The sequence below is a fragment of the Dendronephthya gigantea genome, unplaced genomic scaffold (assembly GCF_004324835.1).
Source record: "Dendronephthya gigantea isolate DGI-Jeju-01 unplaced genomic scaffold, DenGig_1.0 000007F, whole genome shotgun sequence".
In the NCBI taxonomy this organism is placed as follows: Eukaryota; Metazoa; Cnidaria; class Anthozoa; order Malacalcyonacea; family Nephtheidae; genus Dendronephthya; species Dendronephthya gigantea.
Window position 1 is genome coordinate 462,365 of NW_021163017.1, and position 20,931 is coordinate 483,295.

Sequence of the window (20,931 nt, forward strand, 5' to 3'; positions counted from 1 at the left end):
GGATTTCGCGTAATAACAGGGGACCGGTGTGATCATCTAGGGATTTTATCGCAATATAAACATGTTAACATAACCGAAGGGCCGAAGCATTCTTCATGGACAAAACAAAAGTTCAGAAGTTAGAAAAATGTTAAAGATATACCCGAGTTTTCCAAAAATATCCGTTTATTTTACCTAGAAATTATCTTTATCATATCTAACATATAATGTGCTCATGCTGGGTTAATCCTCATTTGCTCTGTGTTATTTTTTCAAAGTAATTTGCGTTAATGTGATATTTGCAAATATGGTTGACACTTCAAGTTTATATTTTCAAACCGTTCCTGGTTGAAACCTTTGAAAGGAAAAGCAAGCTCATTTTTTGACGATGATGGACAGCTTTAATCCTGTGCTTGCTTTGGAAAACGCTCGTAGTGCTGAGAACGAAGTTAAAATACTCGAAAAATGGTGTCGATTTCTAAGTCCCAACAACGAACAAGTTGTAAATTCGGACGATGGTGATGCTGATGCAGACTCAGATTGGTTAAGGAATTCTAATGATGGAGACGTTATAAACCCTTTTCCTGATAAAACACCTCAAGATGTACTCAAAGAACAAGAGTGTTTAAACAAATTCACTTTTTATTTATTCGAAAGACGATACGGCTGGTCTGAACATTTAATTCATCTAGACTCGGCCATAGCAAAAGAAGGATCTGGCCATTCTTGTTCGGGACGTTCATCCTCTTTGGGGATTGAAAGCAAATCCAAAGGACGGATTAATGAATTATTAGATGATCTTTTAAAATGGCAAGTATTTCGTGGTTTTGTAGGTGAAACAGATCTTTTTCAAATAAGGAGTTATGTTTATATTTTATTGAAATCCATATTTGTTTGCTTGTCCATCACGCAGCTAGACTAAGACAATGTTTTCATATTAACACCTCATAATGTATGCACAAGTTGCAGATTAAGCGATGTAAAAATTTTGGCTGGCAATTGAATCTTTAGAGGTTTCCAACGAACTGAAATTGTCTTGGAAATGTATGAGCACTCAAGATTGCTAATGGCCCATAGTGCTATCAAGCACTCTTGCTAGTGGCCCCATAGTGCTATCAAGCATCCAATAATAGGCCCCCTGTAGTGACCCAAGACCCTATTTATTTCCACCGGTTTGTGGGTCCACTTCTCTTTGGAGTGGTTTGGTCATTAGAGGAATATGTTTTGCAGTTTCCATAGTCCAATACATAGATTTTAACAGAACTAATTTATAGGGGCTTGTGAATTGCTGTGATCAACAAATGCAATGGTTATTGCACCAACATATTAATTTTAATTCACTATTATTTGTTTACATTTAGGTATATCTGTCAAAAAGGTCTTTCAGTAAATTTACTTAAAAGCTTAACACACACTCTCTCAAAAGGTGGGCTGAGATATTTCACCATCAATTTCATAAAGATTAATAATGCATTTTGAATTGCTACAATTACATATAAAATTTTTTATTTTTCCATTTTAACACACAGCATCCAACTTTCCGGTTGTCCGAAATCAAACTCTCATTCATATTCTTGACTGGTTAAAAGTTGCTGCGAAAGAAGGCTTTGAGCCAACAACATTTTCACTTGTTAAGGTATGGTAAAACACTGATATAAAAACCAGATATTACCATCACAATTTTAACTATTATGCATGACCTGTCACTGCATGCATATCATACTAATGTAGCAACATTTATTATTATATAGGATCTCATAGTGACCGGTTTGACGGATGTTTGGTCAGCAATACGAAATGCATGTGCAGCCAGATTGTCACGAATCATCGATAGTTTCACAATCCCACAATTAGAGCATTTGTTTCTTGAATTAGAACAGGTTGGTGATGCTGAATATTCTCACCATTACTTGACTATACATATGGCAGCCTGAGCCAGTCAGTGCTGTATGTATATTCAAGCATAATCATTTTGTATTTGCAGATTTGTAAATGCAAGACTTCCTCTTGGCAAGCTAAGGAAGGGGCAGTTATGGGTGAGTTGTTGAGATGCCTACAGGGGCTAAATCAGTCCAACATGAAAATCCATCATAAACTTTCTTACAGGTATGACAACCATCATAAGAAGTTTTCATGCTAGTAATCTGCCAGCAACGAAGTCTGATTCATCATCTTCGCCAAAGTTTCAAATGACGGTTAAGGTAAGATTGCAGAGAATGGTTAATTAAATAAGGCCACTGATCTATATATACTAGTTGGAATATATAGATCAGTGGGCAAGATCATTACATCAGTCATTACATATAATGAAAGGTATACCCACTGAGCTCTATAGTTCAGTGGTCTGTACCAGCATAGTTTATAAGATTGCATTTCAATCATTTCTGGGGTTTTTTAGTTTGGTAAAGAGCATTTAATGAAGCTACCAGAATTCATCACAGATTCACTTTACACTGTTGTATTTTCACTGCTTGCTCATCCCCAAGTGAGCATAAGAGAGCATGCTTCTAAAGCGTTCACCTCAATTTTGTCACGATCAGAATCTCAGGTAATATTTCAGGACAGTCTAGGAATTTAAGTAAATTGTATGCATGTCTAAATATTGCAAAACTTTCAATCACATCCTTCCTCTGTCTAGTACATTGAAAAGTCATTTCGACAAGTCATCATCCATCTCTGTAAAGGAACTGGTATTGACATAAGCAGTCAAAAATACGAAGTAAATCTCAATCTTTTTAGCTTTATAATTCTTAGTTCTGTCTTATCCTACAACTAGATATTTTTGGTCAGATTACAGTCCTTCTGTTCTGCTATCTTGAAAAGCTCATGAATTTAAATTTGCTGCTGAAGAGTTGTTTAAATCTATTTGCAGTTTTATTCTGTTAATGTTTCTTCTATTCCGCATTTTCTCCGTTCTTGTTATAGAAATTACCGCATCACGCTGTTCTCCGTGAAGACTTCACATTTCTTGACGCATACGAGGCCCAGGGTCTTCTGGAAGTCAGCATTTTTCTCATCAAGGTAGACAACACAACAAAACGCAACACAACACAATACAACGTTATTCTGCATTATTTATTTTACAATCTATTTTACTTCCAGCGCATTCCCGTCAATCTTCTAATGGACCGTTGGCCATTGTATTTCTCTACATACAATTTATACCTGATGCATCCTGCGTCGACGGTGAGACAAGCCAGTAGTGTCGTCTTCAAATATCTCGGTAAATATCTTAACCTCATGCATCTTTGTTGATTTTCCAGCGCAAACTTTCTGTTTGCTTAAAATGTATGCTCTACAAACAAACTGCCTCCGTTTTTCTAAAACAATTCCTCTTTAATAATTGTTGGATATCCTTATCCTTTAGTGACCAAGGATTATAGTTCACCAAAAATCTTGAAACTTGTTCTACAGTGTCTTTGTGATCATTGGAAGGTTTCCACAGCATCAGATCAAGTGGCTGGGATAAACAAGGTTTTGTACAGCGAAACATATTGAACTGTAAAAAGTTGAACCGATTTTTGTGACGTTTTATTTGGGTGGATATTCGTAACACCATGCCACGAGATGATTTACGTTAGTTTTTGTGTTTCAAATAGAGTGCTCGTTGTAAACAAAAGATGCCAGCTCATGGTGGTAGCTCGTGTTGCGATTGCCAAGAATATTGTTCGGAGACGTGCCAAGCCACTTGGAAATGTAAACGACCAAGCATTAAAACCATAAACAAAATAATAAGAGGTTAGTGTCCAATATTCTTAAAGGATGAAACGTGTAAATAAGTTTGATGAACTGAAATATGACGTTCTTGACCTCCTTTCATAGGTCTCGATGAAGAATCACTGGAGAGTTCACTATCGTCGACTTGGGAATGGAGAGAGGGGCGTTTATTCGCATACGAACTTATATTAAAGTATCTTATCACTAACCACATACACTACGTCTTTCCTTCGTACGCATTTTCGTATTCACCTCGGAACGCTTCGTGTTCCGTCGACGAGGCCCTCCTGAAAAGGTGAGAACAGCTTAAAAACCGATTGACGCGCTACGTACATTTCGTCCTAACTGGACTGTTCTTATTGAGGATTATAAAAGTTTTCCCGCCAAAAAATTGGTTGATTCCCCGGTCATTCTCATGGCTTCGTTGCTTTTTCAGAAATCGGTGTTTGTACAGCCAGCATTCCGTCCCGACATATACCGGGAGAGACTCGACCTGTTCCCTTCCGGCTTCGATGGAAGTACCGGTAAAGACTCTTTATAATCTCTCATGGTAGCGAGGCTTTATGGATGCAATGATATTAATTGTGAAGTGTTTACTATTACAGGAGGAAGGCTCAAACATTCCTGGACGATGTAGCGCTCCTGGCACCAGAAAGGAAGAGGTTTAGTTCATGATAACCAGAATATCTTTGCCATGCATAATATAAAAGCGCATTTTTACACATAAAACGTCTAATACTTCAACAATTTTCTTAAGGTCGAAACTTTAACTTCAAACAACCTCGACTTGGATAAGTATGTTATACAGACATTCTGTATTGTAGAATTATTATATATCTTAGTAGTTTGATATTTTACCTTTCAAAATCTTACCATAGGTGCATACAGCACACACACATACACGTCAGGGGCTTGCCTATTTCAAACTTCATGTCTGAATTTCAAAATAAATATCTCTTTTCAGGCCACGCAAGCGAACCTCTTCGTTCAGCAAACCCGAGATTTCACCGCCTCGTCTTGTTCGACAAACTACGGTTGCTGTTTTACCTCCAAGACCAATCCACACCCCCTCTTACAGAAAACAAAACGACCTATACTTCGTACGTCTACTGTCTTATTCATCTTATTCGATTTGAAGCATTTCAGGTAAAAATGACACCGGTTAAACTCGTAAAATTGATTTTTCTAGGCTGACTCGATGATAAACAAAGCAAAACTATCGGATCAAACAGAGGTAATCTGACTTTATCGGTTGTGTTTCCTCTATGAACATACAGTAGACATATTTCCAAAATAATTTGGTGGGTTTTACCTCAAGAAAGGAGAATACAAACATATAGCGGAAAACGACATAAAAATTAAAGGCTATATATAGTTGCAAAAGGGATAAACAATATTTGTTAATTCATGCTTCGTTTTCATTTTTTTCTTTCGATTTTTTGTTTAGACAAAAAGAACAAAAAAGAAAAGTCTAGCTTCCACTCATGAGAAGTGAGTTTTCCTTGGTTACGTCACGAAAATGTTTTTGGTTTGGGAGGCTGGTTTCCATGCTCTCAATAGTCAAAGGCGATTGGCTCAGGAGAATGAGGCTACCCCGCCAAATGACGTAATTATCATCAGGATGTGTTAAAACGCTCTCCACCAACAACCTATTTTAACTTTTGATTCAGGTCAAAAACTGAAAAAGATGGGAAACGGATCTCATGCAAACGTTTTGATTCGTTTTATAACATTTTAACCCAGGTTTGATATCTAAATCTAATAATGTGTATTGTACCTTGTCTGTCTTGTCTGTCTTGTCTGTGAGTTCCCAATCTTTACAATCTATCGCTTTGCGCTGATTCTTGCAGATTCTTTTTCAAACAATTGAATGTTTGGAGGACAGCAGATGGGAGTTACGAAGAATGAGTCAACAGGTGCAGTCATAATGCTTTGTATTTCCCTGTTTCGCAGCTGAAATTTTTGTACGAACGCTACCGTAACCTTCATTTTGATTTTCTTAGATTTTGCCATTAATAACGGAAACTTTGCGCTGGTTCGATATCTCCATTCTTGAAGACTTTTGGTCCAAATACTTGTCACGTGATAATGCATTGCTCTGCTATTCTGCTTGTATCGCTCTACAATATTCCATTTCACACGCGGGAAAACTGCGTCAGTTCATCGATCAACCTCCTGCGACGTGGAAGGTTAGGATCCACTGACCGCCATAATTATTATATACTGTGTCTGTATATAATAGCCTGCGAGCAGGCTCCCTTCTCCCGCCCCGAAAGCCTGTTCGTAGGTGAATGAGACTATGGAATACAGTATGTCGTTATCTCGTATCGTTTGCAAAGAGAACTGTCATATTTTACAATGTTTTTCTTTTACGTACATCTTGTTATAATTTCGTTATGATCGTTATATTTTTAGGACATCGAAAGTTGTTGCAGTTCAGCAATGAGTGTGTTCTGTTCCGTCAACAATGGACTTCAAGCTTGGCTGCCCAAGGTTGCTATGATAAGTTGATATAATTGAAAATATTTCTGCTGTGGACCTATTTATTGAAAATCCCCCCCTTATGTATTCCCATTCTGCTCCCCCCCCCCTTACAATGAAATATAATCTGTGATAATGGCATATATAATTCAGTCTGTTTCTCAATTCTTCAGGTCACCAGTTTGCTGCAAGATGTTTCAACTTACGATAGAATTACAGTTAGCGCGATGGAGGTCGTTCTAACAAGACAGGCGTTTCTACCTTTAGATTCGCATTCTAAAGAGGTTTGTTGTACCCGAGGCCTGGAGCAGAGCTAGGACCTCGTATACGTCACGCCATTTTTATGGCTCCTGGGGCCAGTTGTATCAAGCCCGTTTAGCTTAAACGGTGGATAAGTCAAAATGAAATAACACTCTTTCATCTCTCTTGAATTCTTTCATCTCTCTTGCTTTCTATTTTGAACTTAACCACCGTTTAAGCTAAACGGGCTTGATACAACCGGCCCCTGCAGTTTATTCAATTTTACTGTTGCATTCAGCTTTGCTTGTGATATTTGCAAGGCATATAGGAGTAGGCGAGGAGTTGTCTTCTGAAAAGTTTATTTTTTGTATAGAAAAATTTTACAGACTCTACGGTGTGTGACGTTATTACTTCACTCTTCCTCAAAGCTCATCCCGACAGTCCTTGTGGTGAGTTTAAGTGTGGCGAATTTTAGGTTTTTCTGACACTGATTAGTTCAGTTTTCAACTGTTCTTCATCCAATACTGATCCAGGATAGTGCTCGTTTAGGCCTAAACGATTTGCACTTGTCACTCCATAAGTTTCAAACCGCATTTCCTAGAGGTCCTGGAAAGATCCAGATTATTCTCACTACAGGAGGAAAACTCAACTCAACAAACTTTGTTTGCACTTAATAGTGTCAAGCTCTCTCAGTTCTAAACTTTCACTTTTGATGTCCAACATGATTTATCCCATGTTACTACAGGAGAGGGAATGTGGGGTCAAGATAGTCAATTGTACCCAAGATACACAATAAATCTTTCTATCTCTGACACCAAACCTTATTTTCACAATCATTTCTATTTTAGCGCCGTCCATGAAGAATTCCCTGTCACTCCAATCGAAATGGGATAGAAAACTTCATTTCCCAGCTGACGAATTTTCATGGTACTGTTACAAAACAAATGTTCACAAATTACTTTGTAAGATCACTGATGTAATTCCTGATGATGCTTCGTTTTTTTATAGCCTCTCTTCCAAAGGACTCTCATTACCTGAACAGGCAAGACAGGTATACATGAATTAGTGACGATAAAAATAATCATAGTATTTACGTTGCAAAACTCTATTTCCTGCGGAAAGTATAAACATTGTTCTTTGTATAGACTGAACGTTTCCTGTTCCTTGAACTGCATAGCTTGTTTGGTCAGTTTCTTGGAAGTTGTAGACTAGACGTACAGGTAATGAAAACGAGAAAAAGGTCCCTTTTCTGGGAATTACTAAAATGACCGTTGTCATGTATCTAAATGTATGGAATTTTGGGAAGGAATCTAAACTTGTGTTCATGCATTTCATAGGTTGTTATGTTGCCAATTTTGGTGCATTCTGTTCACTCATTTTGTGATGACACTGCAATATCACATTCTCTTGTTCTCAGGTGTGTTGATATAGTCCCAGTACTTTGCCGAACGACTTGTATCCCCATTTATCACCAATCCTCTTTGTCCCCCCTAAGAATCCCTGAAAGACAAGAACTACACCGTATTCATAACTACTCATTCTCAAGAAGCCATATCTCCGTTTTAAAATTTTTATTTTGTATTTTTCCAAGTATCACCAAAGTCACAGACAGCCTTCGGGATAAACCAAGTGCCAAACACAACAAACATACGTTAGTAATGCTCCGTATTTCTGTTGTCCATCTTAGGAATAGCCATGACTAGTATTGATTAATGTTTTTATAAACCAGGAATACAAACAATCTTCTTCTTTTTCTGGATTTGGCGATATGGGAGTTTAGTTTTCTCATAACGCAAAGGGTAAGTCTATGATTGTTATACTTCGTGAGATATGGCCAGATGTGGGACTCGCCAGTTTTAATACATATGATTATTTCTTTCAGAGCATTGATCTAGCCGTGTTGAGGCAGTTACAGGAATTATTTTTGACTGTTTTTGAACACATCGATCAACCAAGTCATCTGAAAGATCTCTTCCATGCTGTCAGTACAAGACTGAATTATGTAGGTGTTTATGTTTATCAGGTGTAAAAACTGTTTTCCTCTAGAGATTTTTGAAGGCTATCCCCATTTTGTCATGTAATATATAGTTAACTAGTCATCCCAGATAAGAAAGAAATGATACAGTATGCTCACTCCAGTGGATCAGCTGTATGTTCCGTATACTGAGCTCAGTCTGCTCAGAGCATTATCCTTGGAAGTGATTTTATTGCAAATGATTTTGAACATAGGAACCCGACATGGTGCGTTTAATGAACTCGGATGAGGATGAGGATGATGATGTACCTTGGTCGGAACTACAACTGTTATCCAATGATATCCCAACAAGTCCCGTTACTGAATCCCCATTGCTTCAGAATGATAGTGACGACGATGATTTGCAAGGTAATGATTCGATGATCTTCATATTTGACCATGGTAAAAGCGTTTTTGACAAGAACTGTTCCTCCTCCTCCCCCCGTATAGACGAGTCCGTGGATCGCGTCATTCAAGAATCTGTTGCCTTAAATCGTTCCAATGATTCATTGGTGAACGGAGGGACGGATGGTTATGGCCGTGAGGAGAGTGGTGCGGAGTCCGATGAGGCATTCTCTGACTGGGACAGCTGCGAAGAATTGATCCTGGTAGGCGCTATTCTTCACTTCAAACGTATCGTAACTCCCCGTTACGATACGGCACGATACGATGATCAAGCGATGTTCTGACATTAAGATTTGATTTCGCGGGCACTGTTAAATAGTAATATAGTTAGTTTTGATCTAGTGTCCTTTTGCTGCGATTTTCTTCTTTTGAAATATGTGAACGAGTAATTAGTTACGAACTCCCTGATGTATAAGAGCTCTTAATTGAACATCAGTAACTGATTCATTCGTTCACATCTATCAAACTGCATGAGAAGAAAATCGGGCCTTAAAATGCTATTTTCATCAGCCGCCTCGCTATTTACAAAAATTTAATTTTCGTACCGTTGTTGTGTTAGGACAACGCTAGAGAAGCTATTGGTGATTTTATCAATCATCTCTGGATGGTGTTCAAGAAAAAAGAATACGGTATGGAAATATTTGCTTGTTTCGTTGCATCAGTTCGCCGGTAAATCGTGCATTTTCTTTTAAACCAGGAACTGCATACTTCATGCAAGAATTAAAAAAATGCGGAGAGGCTGTAGAAATGGTCATACGAAGGTATGTAAAGTGCGCATAAATCGGGTTATTTTTACTGAAATCATTTGCCTGTCTCCCTGGCTACCCTTGAAATTTCTAGTCCCGTGAACTTAATCTATGACCTATTCCTTAACCTATTTTAACCGTCAAAAGTTGCTGCTAGATTAAAATTAACTAGCAAAAAGTGGTACCATGGTGTAGTGTTTAATTTAACTCTCCTGCGGTTATTTTTCTCTAGTATATTGGATCCTGATTCCCTCAAGAATGTTGGGTGTTGAGTGTACTGTTGACAACTCTTTGTGAGGTTATACCAGTACAACATTATTAGTTAGGCATGGCAATGTTTTCCGATAAATGAATGAATTTAATATTGTTTTTAAATATATAGAAAACATGAAATATTTATGAAATTAATATATATATATATTTCATTTGTACAGCTATTTACAAAAAAATAATAAATGTCGCAAATTAATGTCGAAGACCGTACGTAGCCACCTTAAATTAAATTCACAGGTATCGGCCGGGGCTTCCCAGTTCATCCCCCCCGGAAATATCACATTCATTTAAACCCGAGAACTACTTGAGAAGAAGCATTTACACCGGAGCTAAGAGAATATGGATGTCTAGTATTGTGCAATATATATTGAAATGAATGCCACTTCTTGGTCAGCAATTGTGGTTACCTGCCAGTCGATAAATCACTCTCATGCCGTCCAAAGTGGTAGGTTGTGGAAGTATTTTTTCGTCTTTATGTAATATAAACATGTGCAGGCTTATATTTTGTTTATAAACTTTGGGGACACCGTAGGTCCGTAGCTGCATTGAATGCCTCAAGCTTTCAAGTGTTAGTACTAGAATCGACACGAGTTTACAACCTCCCATATTTTTATTCATATGCACTCTATTTTTAGTAATTCAAATTGAGGGCTACTTTATATCTTTCACGATTGCTAATTGATCTGCCAATGCTTCAACTTAGCCTGAAACATCTCTTTGTAAACATTTCTGATCCGAATCCATAGGTAATGCTGTTCACTTTTTATGCACTCATACGGCGGTAGTAAAATAAAGAATCGAGCAGTCAAGCCGACGGTTATTTTAAGTTTTTAACTTTTATATGTTGCCACGTCGCGGACATTGTCAAAAAATTTTACAAGCTTGAATAGCGAATCTTAAACAATACTAGCTGTCAATACTTATATATTCAAATTATTGTGCATTCATCAACAATGCATTTGATGCATCGATTAATAATATTTTTAACATAATAACGGTGTTCTTGTGCGACCAGTTAAGACAGTTCAAAACATTCAGCCTTTTGCAATGAAATACAACAAAATTAGGGAAAAGATTTTTAAATCCATGTTTGCCAGGTGGTCCTATGTAGTCATGTACATGTATTCATGCCAACAAAAGTTACAAAAGTAATCTGCAAAATGTAGCAGAGAAATACTATACGTATGTTTCCTCCAATTTGGATCAATATGATTTATTTAAAAGTTACCTATATTCATTACATACATATATAGTTTTGAACTTAAGCTATTACAAATGCATTTTATCTCGTTGTTGCAACCTGTCAAAATATAAGTTGGGCTCAATCATGCTGTTCAAAAAGATAAGTTAACATTCATATAAACATATATCCTGAAAATTCCTTAAAATGTGCCATTTTTAATTCATAAACAAATTATCTGCCTTGTGAGAGTGTTTTATTATTAGTGTTATAAAGTTTCCTCAGTATACTGGGCGTTTCCGTACTGGGTGGACAGATGTTGATCAGCCAAGTAGTCAATGTTTTTTTTTATGAATTTTCATTACTAGAGCTTGATCTTTATCTGGCCAAAGGAAGAATACCAAAAGATGTTTTAGTTCTTGCAATTGATGACCCCAAACCACGAATTGGTAGCGGCAGTGCCACGCTGAATGCATTGCTTGTTGTTACAGAGCATTTAAGTGCCAGAGCTGGTTACACAGTATGTGTTTAAGATCATGGATATTGTTTAACCTCCACCTGTCTCAGTAAACTTTCACATATATTTTGTGTAGTTTTTAATAGATTACTTCAAATGTGTCATTAGCATGAATCTATGGTATTCTATAGGTTGTAGAAGCACAAGTCTTAAAAAATGCAAGAATTCTTATACTACACATGGTAAGCATTGTTGTTATTAAACAAATTCCAGTAAGATTCTCCACAAGGCTCAGTTTCCTACATTTGAATTTATCATCATATCTTACAGGGCAGGTATTTCCCTTTTTCATCAGTTGGACGAGCATTCACAGCGCTACCTTGCATGCGTTTTGATCCAAGTTACTCTGCTGTACCAGAGGATTTTGCCTCAAACTTTGAGAGCCTTTTAGTCACCTTAAGCTCAATTGTAAGTATTTGTAAGCATGTATTGTAAGTATATATATGCTAGCAATTCAATCAATTCTCTATACATTCTTGAGCAGCCTTAAAAATTCCATCAAGATTTTTGCCCATTATTCCTTCTTATTTCAGCTTGCGGTCGACTCCCCGCCTGGTGTTTGGGTCTGCAGTACCGACATGATGTTGGGCATACCTCCAGAGATTGGTAATGTGATTAAAACTAGGGGCACAGTTAAGGGGAGTGGGGGTTGCACCCACACCAGTTATATATTCAATGCTTTTGGTAAAAAGAGATAGGGTAAACTCCTGAAGCTGATAATTGACAATGACCAATATATATAGAATAAAGCACACCCATTTAGTCAGCTACCCTAAAGGCCTAAACCAGCGCCCCCCCCCCAGTATGATGTGCTTTCTACGGCTCTGGCTAAAACGGTTCAGAATTAATAGCTTCCCAATCATGTACATTTTTTAATTCAGTGTTAATTTTTTAATTTGCCATTTTAGTCATTGACTGGTCGGATGCGAAAGGTGTGCGTATTTTTTCAATACCATCAGAAGTTGATTATGCACGTGACCACGGTGTGATCCAAATGGGAGAAAATGTATGTGGCTTTGTCTTGTGAAATAGTCTAGAGCTTCAAGTATGACTGAGATCTTGGAGTTATCATGCAGTATCTCTGAACTGCAGTACCTCTGAACAAATAATTAATATCAAATATGGTGTTTATTATGCCATTATGTGACTTTATTTGATTTCAGAATGATGTTGAAAATATATTTTACTTGGCGTCAGATGAAGAAATGAAAAAATGTAAACTCAGCACTGGCTGTGTACCAATTGTATGTTATCTTTCTAAATATTTGTATTTTTACTGGTGGCTATATTGTCTTTAGACCTCATGCAAGTTTTTTATCTCTTTTAGCCAGATGATCTAAGTTGTATTACCCAGGGGCTGGTTGTATCAAGCCCGTTTAGCTTAAACGGTAGATAAGTCAAAATTAAATAACACGCTTACATCTCTCTTAGCTAAATGAGTCAACTTGAATATCATATTGCATTGAATATGTAGTTGTAAACAGTATCTTTGTATTAAGGTTAAAAACATTTAGTTTGCTTCTTGAATAAAACGATAGACGTGCTTTCTATTTTGAACTTAACCACCGTTTAAGCTAAACGGGCTTGATACAAACAGCCCCAGAATGCTCCCAGTATAATAAATATTCTGATCCTTCTTGCCCTTCTAACCTCCCTTCCTAGGCGCCAGTCTTGGTGTACGTTAGTACGGAAACAGCTATGAAGTTCTTGCTTATCATAAATATTTCACCGTTGGACAGCTGTACCTATCTTGGCTTGGACCAGGGCGGACAGCCATGTCAGGTACATGTAATTCCCTTGTGAGTTCACAAGACTAAGCACTTATGGTCAGTTTATCATTCACCCACCAAACAGTGGCAAATCCCATCTGGCAGCCACGTGGTCACCACCACTAATCAAGGGCCTGGTTTGTTAAACTTCTAACTACATTTTGCATCGTAAAATCGTGGTTAACTCCAATATACAGGAATCTGTTTGGCCAATCCTGGGGCGGTGGGGCTAGTTGTATACTACATTTTGCATAACTATAGCATCAAATGTGGTATAACAACTGCCTAAATGAGACAAAACACTTCTCGACGTTTCGACCTGAGGGCCTTCGTCAGGAGGGTTAGTACATTTTGCAACCGTACAGAAATACACGACTCTGATTGGCCAATTCTGTCCTTAACTGCAGTAAAAAGTTAACTAGTCTTATAAAACTGCCCCCTGTCCACTTACTATAGATGCGTTTTTTTTAAGCTTGCATTCGTATGGGATATTTTACTACTCATGGCAAAGAATGTGAGCGAATCAGATTTCGTCAGCGGCGATCGGAGCATGTCGTATGGTCGGAAGACTCTCGCGGATGGCTCGATTGCGGAAACGCGCCGGAACATGAGCACTAAAGATACGTCTCAAGAGTCCAGATTCTTCATGAAACAAGCAAGGAAAATTTTATGGCGGGAACTTCGCGGGACCCCACTTAAGACAGGTGAACTTTTGAGTAAACATTCTCGTTCTATCTGCTTATCATTGTTAGACGCATGTCATTATTTCCCTCGCTATTTATAAAGGTCACAAGGTCTCTCTAACCAAGGACACGCGGCCAGATACGTAATGAAAAACACTTTTTTAATATTTCTTTCGTAGTATTGCTTGATGGAGCTTGTTTTGACTATATGTCGGCATTCGGAGCTAACCACAGACGACAGATTTTGGACTGTCCTTTACAGCATGTTGATATGAACAACAACTTGCCGTTTCAATACAACAGGACGGTCCATAGCTACTTTGAGGTGAGCTAAAAGTTAGCCATCAAGTAGGGCTGGCCTGTAAGGGCCTGTTCATCGGACTGACTCGCTTTTGCTGGCTCGGAGATCTCGCTTTGTTCAGACGGGATCTCGCCAGAGCCGAGCTGGCCCGGTTCCATATGAATGCAATTTTACAAACATTGTGGAATAATTAATACAATGTGAAGCGAGATCCTGGCATTGCCGAGTTAGCCCGGCTAAAACGGCTGTCCCATCCCATATGAACAGGTCGGTTATTTGACTTGTTAACTGCTATAAACAGGCCCTAAGTTGGAAAAAAGGTTCGAATATATTAAAAAGTTAATCATAGTGTTGTTTGTTTTGTTTTCCATTGAGTTTTTTTTAAAGAATTGGCCTAGTATTCCAGCTTCTTCACATCGTATATAGGCTTCCTCTGATATCAAAATCGCGCTGTTTTTATAGACAAATTGCAAACCAGACGAGAACTGTGTTATCATAAACAGTTTATTGGCGGACCAGGTTGAAATAAAAAAAGATTGCGTTTTATCGCATTGTCGTATCGACGTAAGTTGTATGTTTTGCTGTTTTTCAAATTTAGTATTTGATTCTAAAACGTCGACTTGACAATGTTCAAAAACTTAGGTGATAAAAGGTATTGACATTTTTTAGGGGCCTATAACTGTTCATGAAGGATGCATTTTGGCAGCTATTTCATCCGATGTGATCACAGTGAGTATGTGAACTTATCGAGGTGTTTCGTTATAGACCAATCAACAAATTTCTTTACATCCACTAACCTAATTAGAATGCATAAATTTGTACTGCTTGCCGATATAAAAAGGCACATTATTTACCATTTTATATATGAACGATTTAAAATTTGGGCATTCTGGTTAACTCTGCCTGAAAAATGTGAACAAATTTGCCGATTAAAGTGAAGTGATTCCCTCTTGTTATGTGGATGAAAAATCGCAGAGTCGAAAGATAAGAGTTTCTGCTTGTGTCAACGAGAGTTGAGCTTTATTATCATAAAGCGCATGTTTAAAATCCATATTCTAGGCCACTCTGACGCGTCATTTTTCCTATAGGAGTCTTCAGTACAGTACGAAATACCAGAAGATACAGTTCTACAAACATTCCAGCTCTCCATGGCCAAAATAATCCCACAAAACTTGCAGAAATCACATGCCATTCGCATCATGGTCGTGTTTGGTGTCCACGACTTCTTAAAAGTACGGTTGATAATTTACCATTTAATTTATCATCAATTTTCAATGCAATTACCACAAACTCCCATTGTCTTAAAATTTCCTCTCATTTAACCAATGCCCAACTAGTATGGAAGTGCGAAACTAAACATTTTATAATTTGTTTCAAGGTTCCCGTATCGGATTCTCGTAGCACTTACTGCAATAAATCCTGGAACGAATTTTTCGCCAGAACCGGAATCCGAGCTAATGAGCTGTGGGGACCGGATCTAGTGAGTCTTTGAAACCTTACATCTTTTCTCGTGCAAAGAAACTGCATGTCCTAAAAATATCTACACTTTTCCATGACATCATTCAACGTCTTTATTTTTCTTTCACGCCTGTAGTTAGTCAAATCTAATACATTCGTTAACAACAAGACTACTGTATTGAGAAAGAAATAATTTCCTTGCTCTTGCTTAGAGACTTTCATCTCAAAAAGCCTTTTTTATTGTTTAGTCTGAGCATGAACAGTCGTTCTTTAACGCCAAGTTATTTCCCTTATTTTACCCTGGAACTAATATTGGTTTACGTGATATGTTGTGGCTGAGAGGAGCGCCATGTGCCCATTCGACTGATGCTGTGAAGAAGTAAGCGATATACTTCGTTTTGAGCGCAACTTTTTTGCCTTTGAGGGCGATTTTTTTTTTGGCTCTTACGGCACGTCACCCCCACGACTTTCCAAGTTTTTCGTGGCTTAAACCTACCCCCCTTCCCCCCACCCGTTATTTGCCAAATTCTCTTTTTCTATGAGAGGATTTTCGTATCAATGAATATGAGTTATCTATTATAGTTGGCGTTCATCTTGGCGACTGTCTCTCAAAGAAATTCTTGATGCGATCGACATTTCAGCCGAATTTGAATGGCAACGGTAAAGCTGCATTTTGTCGCTTTGATGTTTGCTTTTGACGTGTTTTCGTTTTCTTCCTAAGCGCATGAAAGCAACGTGTATTTTTCCGTTCAAGGCGTTTGTATTACGAAGTCGGGCGAAGGAGGATGAAAGAGACGCTGGAGGGAGCCAAAAACAATTGTCTTCTGCCATTTTTCAAGAATTCTGTCGTGGAAAACTATGGTCTAGAACTTCTAAAGGAATTAGACAATGGTGAGACTTCAACTTTCTAGTTCAACTCTTCTGCAAATCATGTCAGTTTCCAGAACTCGCCTTTAACCAGGCGATCTAAAATGGCGAGAAAGCGCAATACTAGTTTTGAATTACTCTCGGTTGAGACAACTTAATATCTTTTGAAATGTTCTTTATTTCGGCTTTAAATTTATATCAGAGCTATAGTTCGTATAACTGAACATAATCACAAAATTTTGACTGGTTTCAAAAAGAATAACAAAAGATATAATCGATTAAATACTGCAGAATGAATTTCTATTTCGACAACTCTCCTTCAACAAGGAGTCTGCACCGAATTTGATTGGTCATACTCGGCTACCTTTTAGTTGCCTGCAATTCTGGTTCAGCGGACTGTGTTGCGAGAACGCTCTCGTGTATTGCTGACGTGCTAAGTGAAATGGCCGGCGATAAATCGCGGAGTGGCCCTGCCGCAAACGAAAGTTGGATGTATGCGTACCGTTTACTGGAGGTAAGGTCTTGAAACGAGAAAACATCGACGGGGTTTTGAATATGCACGGTACTCGTAATTTACCCTCCTGTAAATTGACTCAAATTTGTTTTAGAAAAGGGATATAAATGCTGGTATAACGGAACTGGCCAATCAGAGGGACAAATGGTTAGGAAGGTGGGTCATACTATGAAATATTTCTCCTTTTATAAATGACTCTAATCCATCCGTGTGGCTGACTGTAATCTCACATGATCGTTCTTCATCCCTCATTTTTTGCTCATAGATCTGACCTGCTCATTCGTGCAGCCCGCCACTATGAAGGAGCTATGCAAATATTGATACGACACGCTGTAATGACAGCAAGACAGGTATACGAAACCTTATTTTCACTGTGTACCATCGATTTAAACATTTTTCAATTAAATTCTACAGTTTCACTCATGTTGATGCACGAGATGCTCTTTCAAGCTGTGGTGTTAGGTTTAATTTAATGCAACTCAATTCAATTGAGTCTATAGTTTCAATTTTCAACTTTCTAGTTTGTCCAATTTTCGCCAAAATCCCAGCCGCCCATTGGTCAGTGGTTCATCGCTGAAACCCCAGCACGCATCGACCTCTCAGGAGCCTGGAGCGACACCCCACCTGTGACGTATGAACACGGGGGAGCGGTGACTAACATCGCTATTAAAATCAGAGGAAAGGTGAAATACAATTCTGTTCATAATATTAATTGGCACCTTAAGATATATATATATATATATATATATATATATATATATATATATATATATATATATATATATATATATGACGAAAAATGCTGAAATTGCAGCTAGGATTCATATTTAATTGTTAACTGACGAAGATCGGAGGTTTCTGATCGAAACGTCTTTTAGAACTTTTTATAAACGTGATTACGTTTTCATATAGCTAGTGACAAGAATTTTTAATCATATATATATATGTATATATATATATATATATATATATATATATATATATGTATATATATATATATATATATATATATATATATATATATATAGACTTCAATTATAAACGAGTAATTAATTTTTTTTATTTCTCCTTTGTAGAAACCTATCGGTGCCAAAGTTAGAAAAATCCACGAGTAAGTCAAATATAAATTTCTAGCAAACCGCGTAGTATGCTTGAGAAACGTTTGCAAAACTGATCAGTCTTCCATTCCAGGTTACAACTACTGCTAGTGATTGGCAATGGTAAAGACGCAATCAGGCTAACAGTTAACAAAATATCGGATCTTCAAAATTATTCAAAACCTAATGCTCCAGGTTAGTACGAAGATCTGTTTCGCCATGGTTGTTTGAGATTGAATCCTGATTGAATTGAGAACCCGATGACTCCATATCTCGCCTGAATCGCACACTGGACTTGATCTATTTTAGTGATCTTCACTTTCCTAAAAATTACAAAGAATCACGCCATCAAAATCATAACACTGGGTTCTATATGATTATTGATCACTGGACCACTAGGGAAAAGTGTAGAACTACACAGAGTAGATATATAGATCCGTTTTAGCGTCCTATGTCATATCCACTTTTCTGTATTGTAGGTGCTCTACTTAAGGCGGCTGTGTGCTGTGCAAACATCATCGATCTTACCTCGTCCAAGACTTTACAACAGCAACTTAAAGAAAAATATGGCGCTGGATTTGAAGTCCAGTCTTGGTCAAACCTTCCACAAGGATCGGGTCTTGGTGCAAGTAGTATCCTCTCTGGTGCCTTGATGGCTGCATTGCTAAGCGCCGCTGGAATCAACTATGATACGGACTCCCTAATTCACGCGGTCTTACATCTAGAGCAAATGCTAACGACGGGGGGTGGGTGGCAGGATCAGGTCGGGGGGTTGTTGCCCGGAATCAAGCTCGGACAGTCTGAAGGAAAACTCCCGTTGAAAGTGGAGTCAGAAGTGTTGAAAATCGATGATCAGAAAATGAAACGTATTGTGGATCATTCCTTGCTCGTTTTCACTGGAAAACCAAGGCTGGCGAAGAATATGCTGCAGGTGAGTTTCCTTCTCTTAAACCTTCAAGAATTGCGCTCAGCGTTGCTTACAATCGCCTTATTAAAGTGTATTTTTCATACGCCATGTTTGTTTAGGGTGTTATCAGAAATTGGTACACGCGCAAACCTGAAGTGATAAAGACTGCTGACTGGATTGAAAGCAATGCCAGGGATTGCGCTCAGGCTTGTGTCGAAGGTAACGGAAATAAGTTTTTCTACCTTGAAAACCTTTTATCACAAAACTTGTGTGACATTGTGTTCGACCACTTCTGGGTATCCCACTCCTAATTCTATGTTGTTTTTGTTATTTTTATAGGTGACGTCAAGAAAATTGGAAAATGTCTAAGTAACTCTTGGGAACAGAAAAAAATCATCGCTCCCGGTACTTCATGTTATCTCAGTGAAATAGGTTGAAGAGTGAGCTCAGCTATTGTGCTTATTTAAATATTTCTGTGTCGTTAGGCTGTGAACCTCCCCAAGTAAAAGAGCTGATCGACGTTTTGAAGCCTCATATACACGGTACGTGATTGGCTAATAGTGCCACTGCTTCCTTGTTGTAGAGTAATAATTGTTTTAATTCTTTTTATTGCTTATTTTGTTTCTTCGTCTACAGGATTCTTGCTGACGGGTGCTGGGGGCGGTGGATTTCTATACGCCATCACTAAGGAAGCGAAATTTAGCGAAAAGGTTCCGGAACTTATAAAAGGACTGGGGGTAAGTTATCCCAATCTCCCATCGCCGTTACAAACTCCGATACACAGAGCTTCATACCCGCAATACAATGCTCTTATAGCCACAATTCACTGCTCTTATACCCACAATTCAGTGCACCCCATACCCACAATCCAGTGCTCCTCATATTTTAGACCTAGCGTAAGCCAGGCCCCGTAGGATGAGCCACTGGATTGAATATTTGAAATGACTAGCTCGGGAGCCCAACAAGAAGTTACATTTCATTGCAGTAATATAATAATCGATTCCGTTTTCCACCAGGGTCAAAGAAGTGAAGAACATTACAAACTAGAGTTAGACGAGGAAGGATTAACAGTTCGGACCGAATAATACATCTGGAGTGATTGAAACTTATTAGGAATTTGCGTGTATTGATTTTAGAATTATATGTTTTTATCCGTTATCCACCCATACATACTTGGATTGGGCCAAGAAGGGATATTTATGAATCAAATTCATCATACACAATAAGAGTCTAGTTAGGGAAACTAGAGATTTACTGTATTCAGGAAGATAACATTAGATACATACGTATAGTGTATCATTATCTAAAACCTTCTCAGTAATTCCTAAAACTCATAGAAATGATGAGATACGTGTTCTTCTCATTGTTCTTGACAACACGTGCGTCTTCAACCTTAGAGTTGCTTTCTACTGTCGCGTTTCTCATACGCACATAAACCTTATACCATAGGCGGCCCAAAATTGCGCGATATTTTTTCGCGCGAGAAATTTTTCAGGTATTTGTCAATATAATGTAGTAATAATTATTATACCTTATTACATCATATTGACAAATTACCGAAAAATTTCTCGCGCAATTTTGGGCCGCCTATAAGCGCTTATACATGTCATATTTGAAAAAGCTAGGCGAATAAATCGAAAAAACTATATACGCATTTGTGGCTGATCAATTTAATTTAACATATGAACTAGTTCAAAGACGTTATCTGGTTGAAGTTATGAATTATTCTGCTCAGCATTTCACGACATTTGTCTTCATTTGCTCGGTACTACATTTATGCTGA

At 38.0% G+C, this 20,931-nt stretch overlaps 2 protein-coding genes across 2 annotated transcripts; both read left to right on the top strand.

The window, feature by feature from the left end:
• Positions 1 to 51: 51 nt before the first annotated feature.
• Positions 52 to 9,958, top strand: LOC114517020. The gene is made up of 37 exons (XM_028536662.1): positions 52 to 789; positions 1,341 to 1,405; positions 1,509 to 1,615; positions 1,731 to 1,859; positions 1,964 to 2,015; positions 2,086 to 2,180; positions 2,378 to 2,527; positions 2,618 to 2,698; positions 2,905 to 3,000; positions 3,082 to 3,202; positions 3,347 to 3,453; positions 3,579 to 3,717; positions 3,802 to 3,991; positions 4,133 to 4,220; positions 4,302 to 4,358; positions 4,454 to 4,491; positions 4,661 to 4,796; positions 4,886 to 4,930; positions 5,144 to 5,187; positions 5,367 to 5,439; positions 5,547 to 5,612; positions 5,700 to 5,885; positions 6,112 to 6,189; positions 6,351 to 6,461; positions 6,791 to 6,866; positions 7,266 to 7,344; positions 7,426 to 7,468; positions 7,563 to 7,637; positions 7,755 to 7,834; positions 8,009 to 8,068; positions 8,147 to 8,216; positions 8,300 to 8,419; positions 8,647 to 8,800; positions 8,882 to 9,039; positions 9,396 to 9,465; positions 9,534 to 9,597; positions 9,815 to 9,958. The coding sequence occupies exons 1-37, from the start codon at positions 368 to 370 to the stop codon at positions 9,852 to 9,854; spliced, it is 3,765 nt and encodes a 1,254-aa protein (XP_028392463.1). The 5' UTR covers positions 52 to 367; the 3' UTR covers positions 9,855 to 9,958.
• A 172-nt stretch (positions 9,959 to 10,130) lies between these two features.
• Positions 10,131 to 20,769, top strand: LOC114517288 (L-fucose kinase-like). The gene is made up of 29 exons (XM_028536964.1): positions 10,131 to 10,300; positions 11,404 to 11,555; positions 11,684 to 11,734; positions 11,823 to 11,960; positions 12,086 to 12,158; positions 12,461 to 12,558; positions 12,716 to 12,796; positions 13,215 to 13,334; positions 13,794 to 14,025; positions 14,184 to 14,329; positions 14,768 to 14,869; positions 14,975 to 15,034; positions 15,394 to 15,537; positions 15,684 to 15,785; positions 16,012 to 16,142; positions 16,346 to 16,423; positions 16,518 to 16,654; positions 17,002 to 17,144; positions 17,239 to 17,300; positions 17,410 to 17,494; positions 17,666 to 17,827; positions 18,221 to 18,255; positions 18,336 to 18,436; positions 18,721 to 19,172; positions 19,268 to 19,367; positions 19,488 to 19,553; positions 19,634 to 19,690; positions 19,785 to 19,885; positions 20,165 to 20,769. The coding sequence occupies exons 1-29, from the start codon at positions 10,228 to 10,230 to the stop codon at positions 20,231 to 20,233; spliced, it is 3,351 nt and encodes a 1,116-aa protein (XP_028392765.1). The 5' UTR covers positions 10,131 to 10,227; the 3' UTR covers positions 20,234 to 20,769.
• The last annotated feature ends 162 nt before the right edge of the window (positions 20,770 to 20,931 follow it).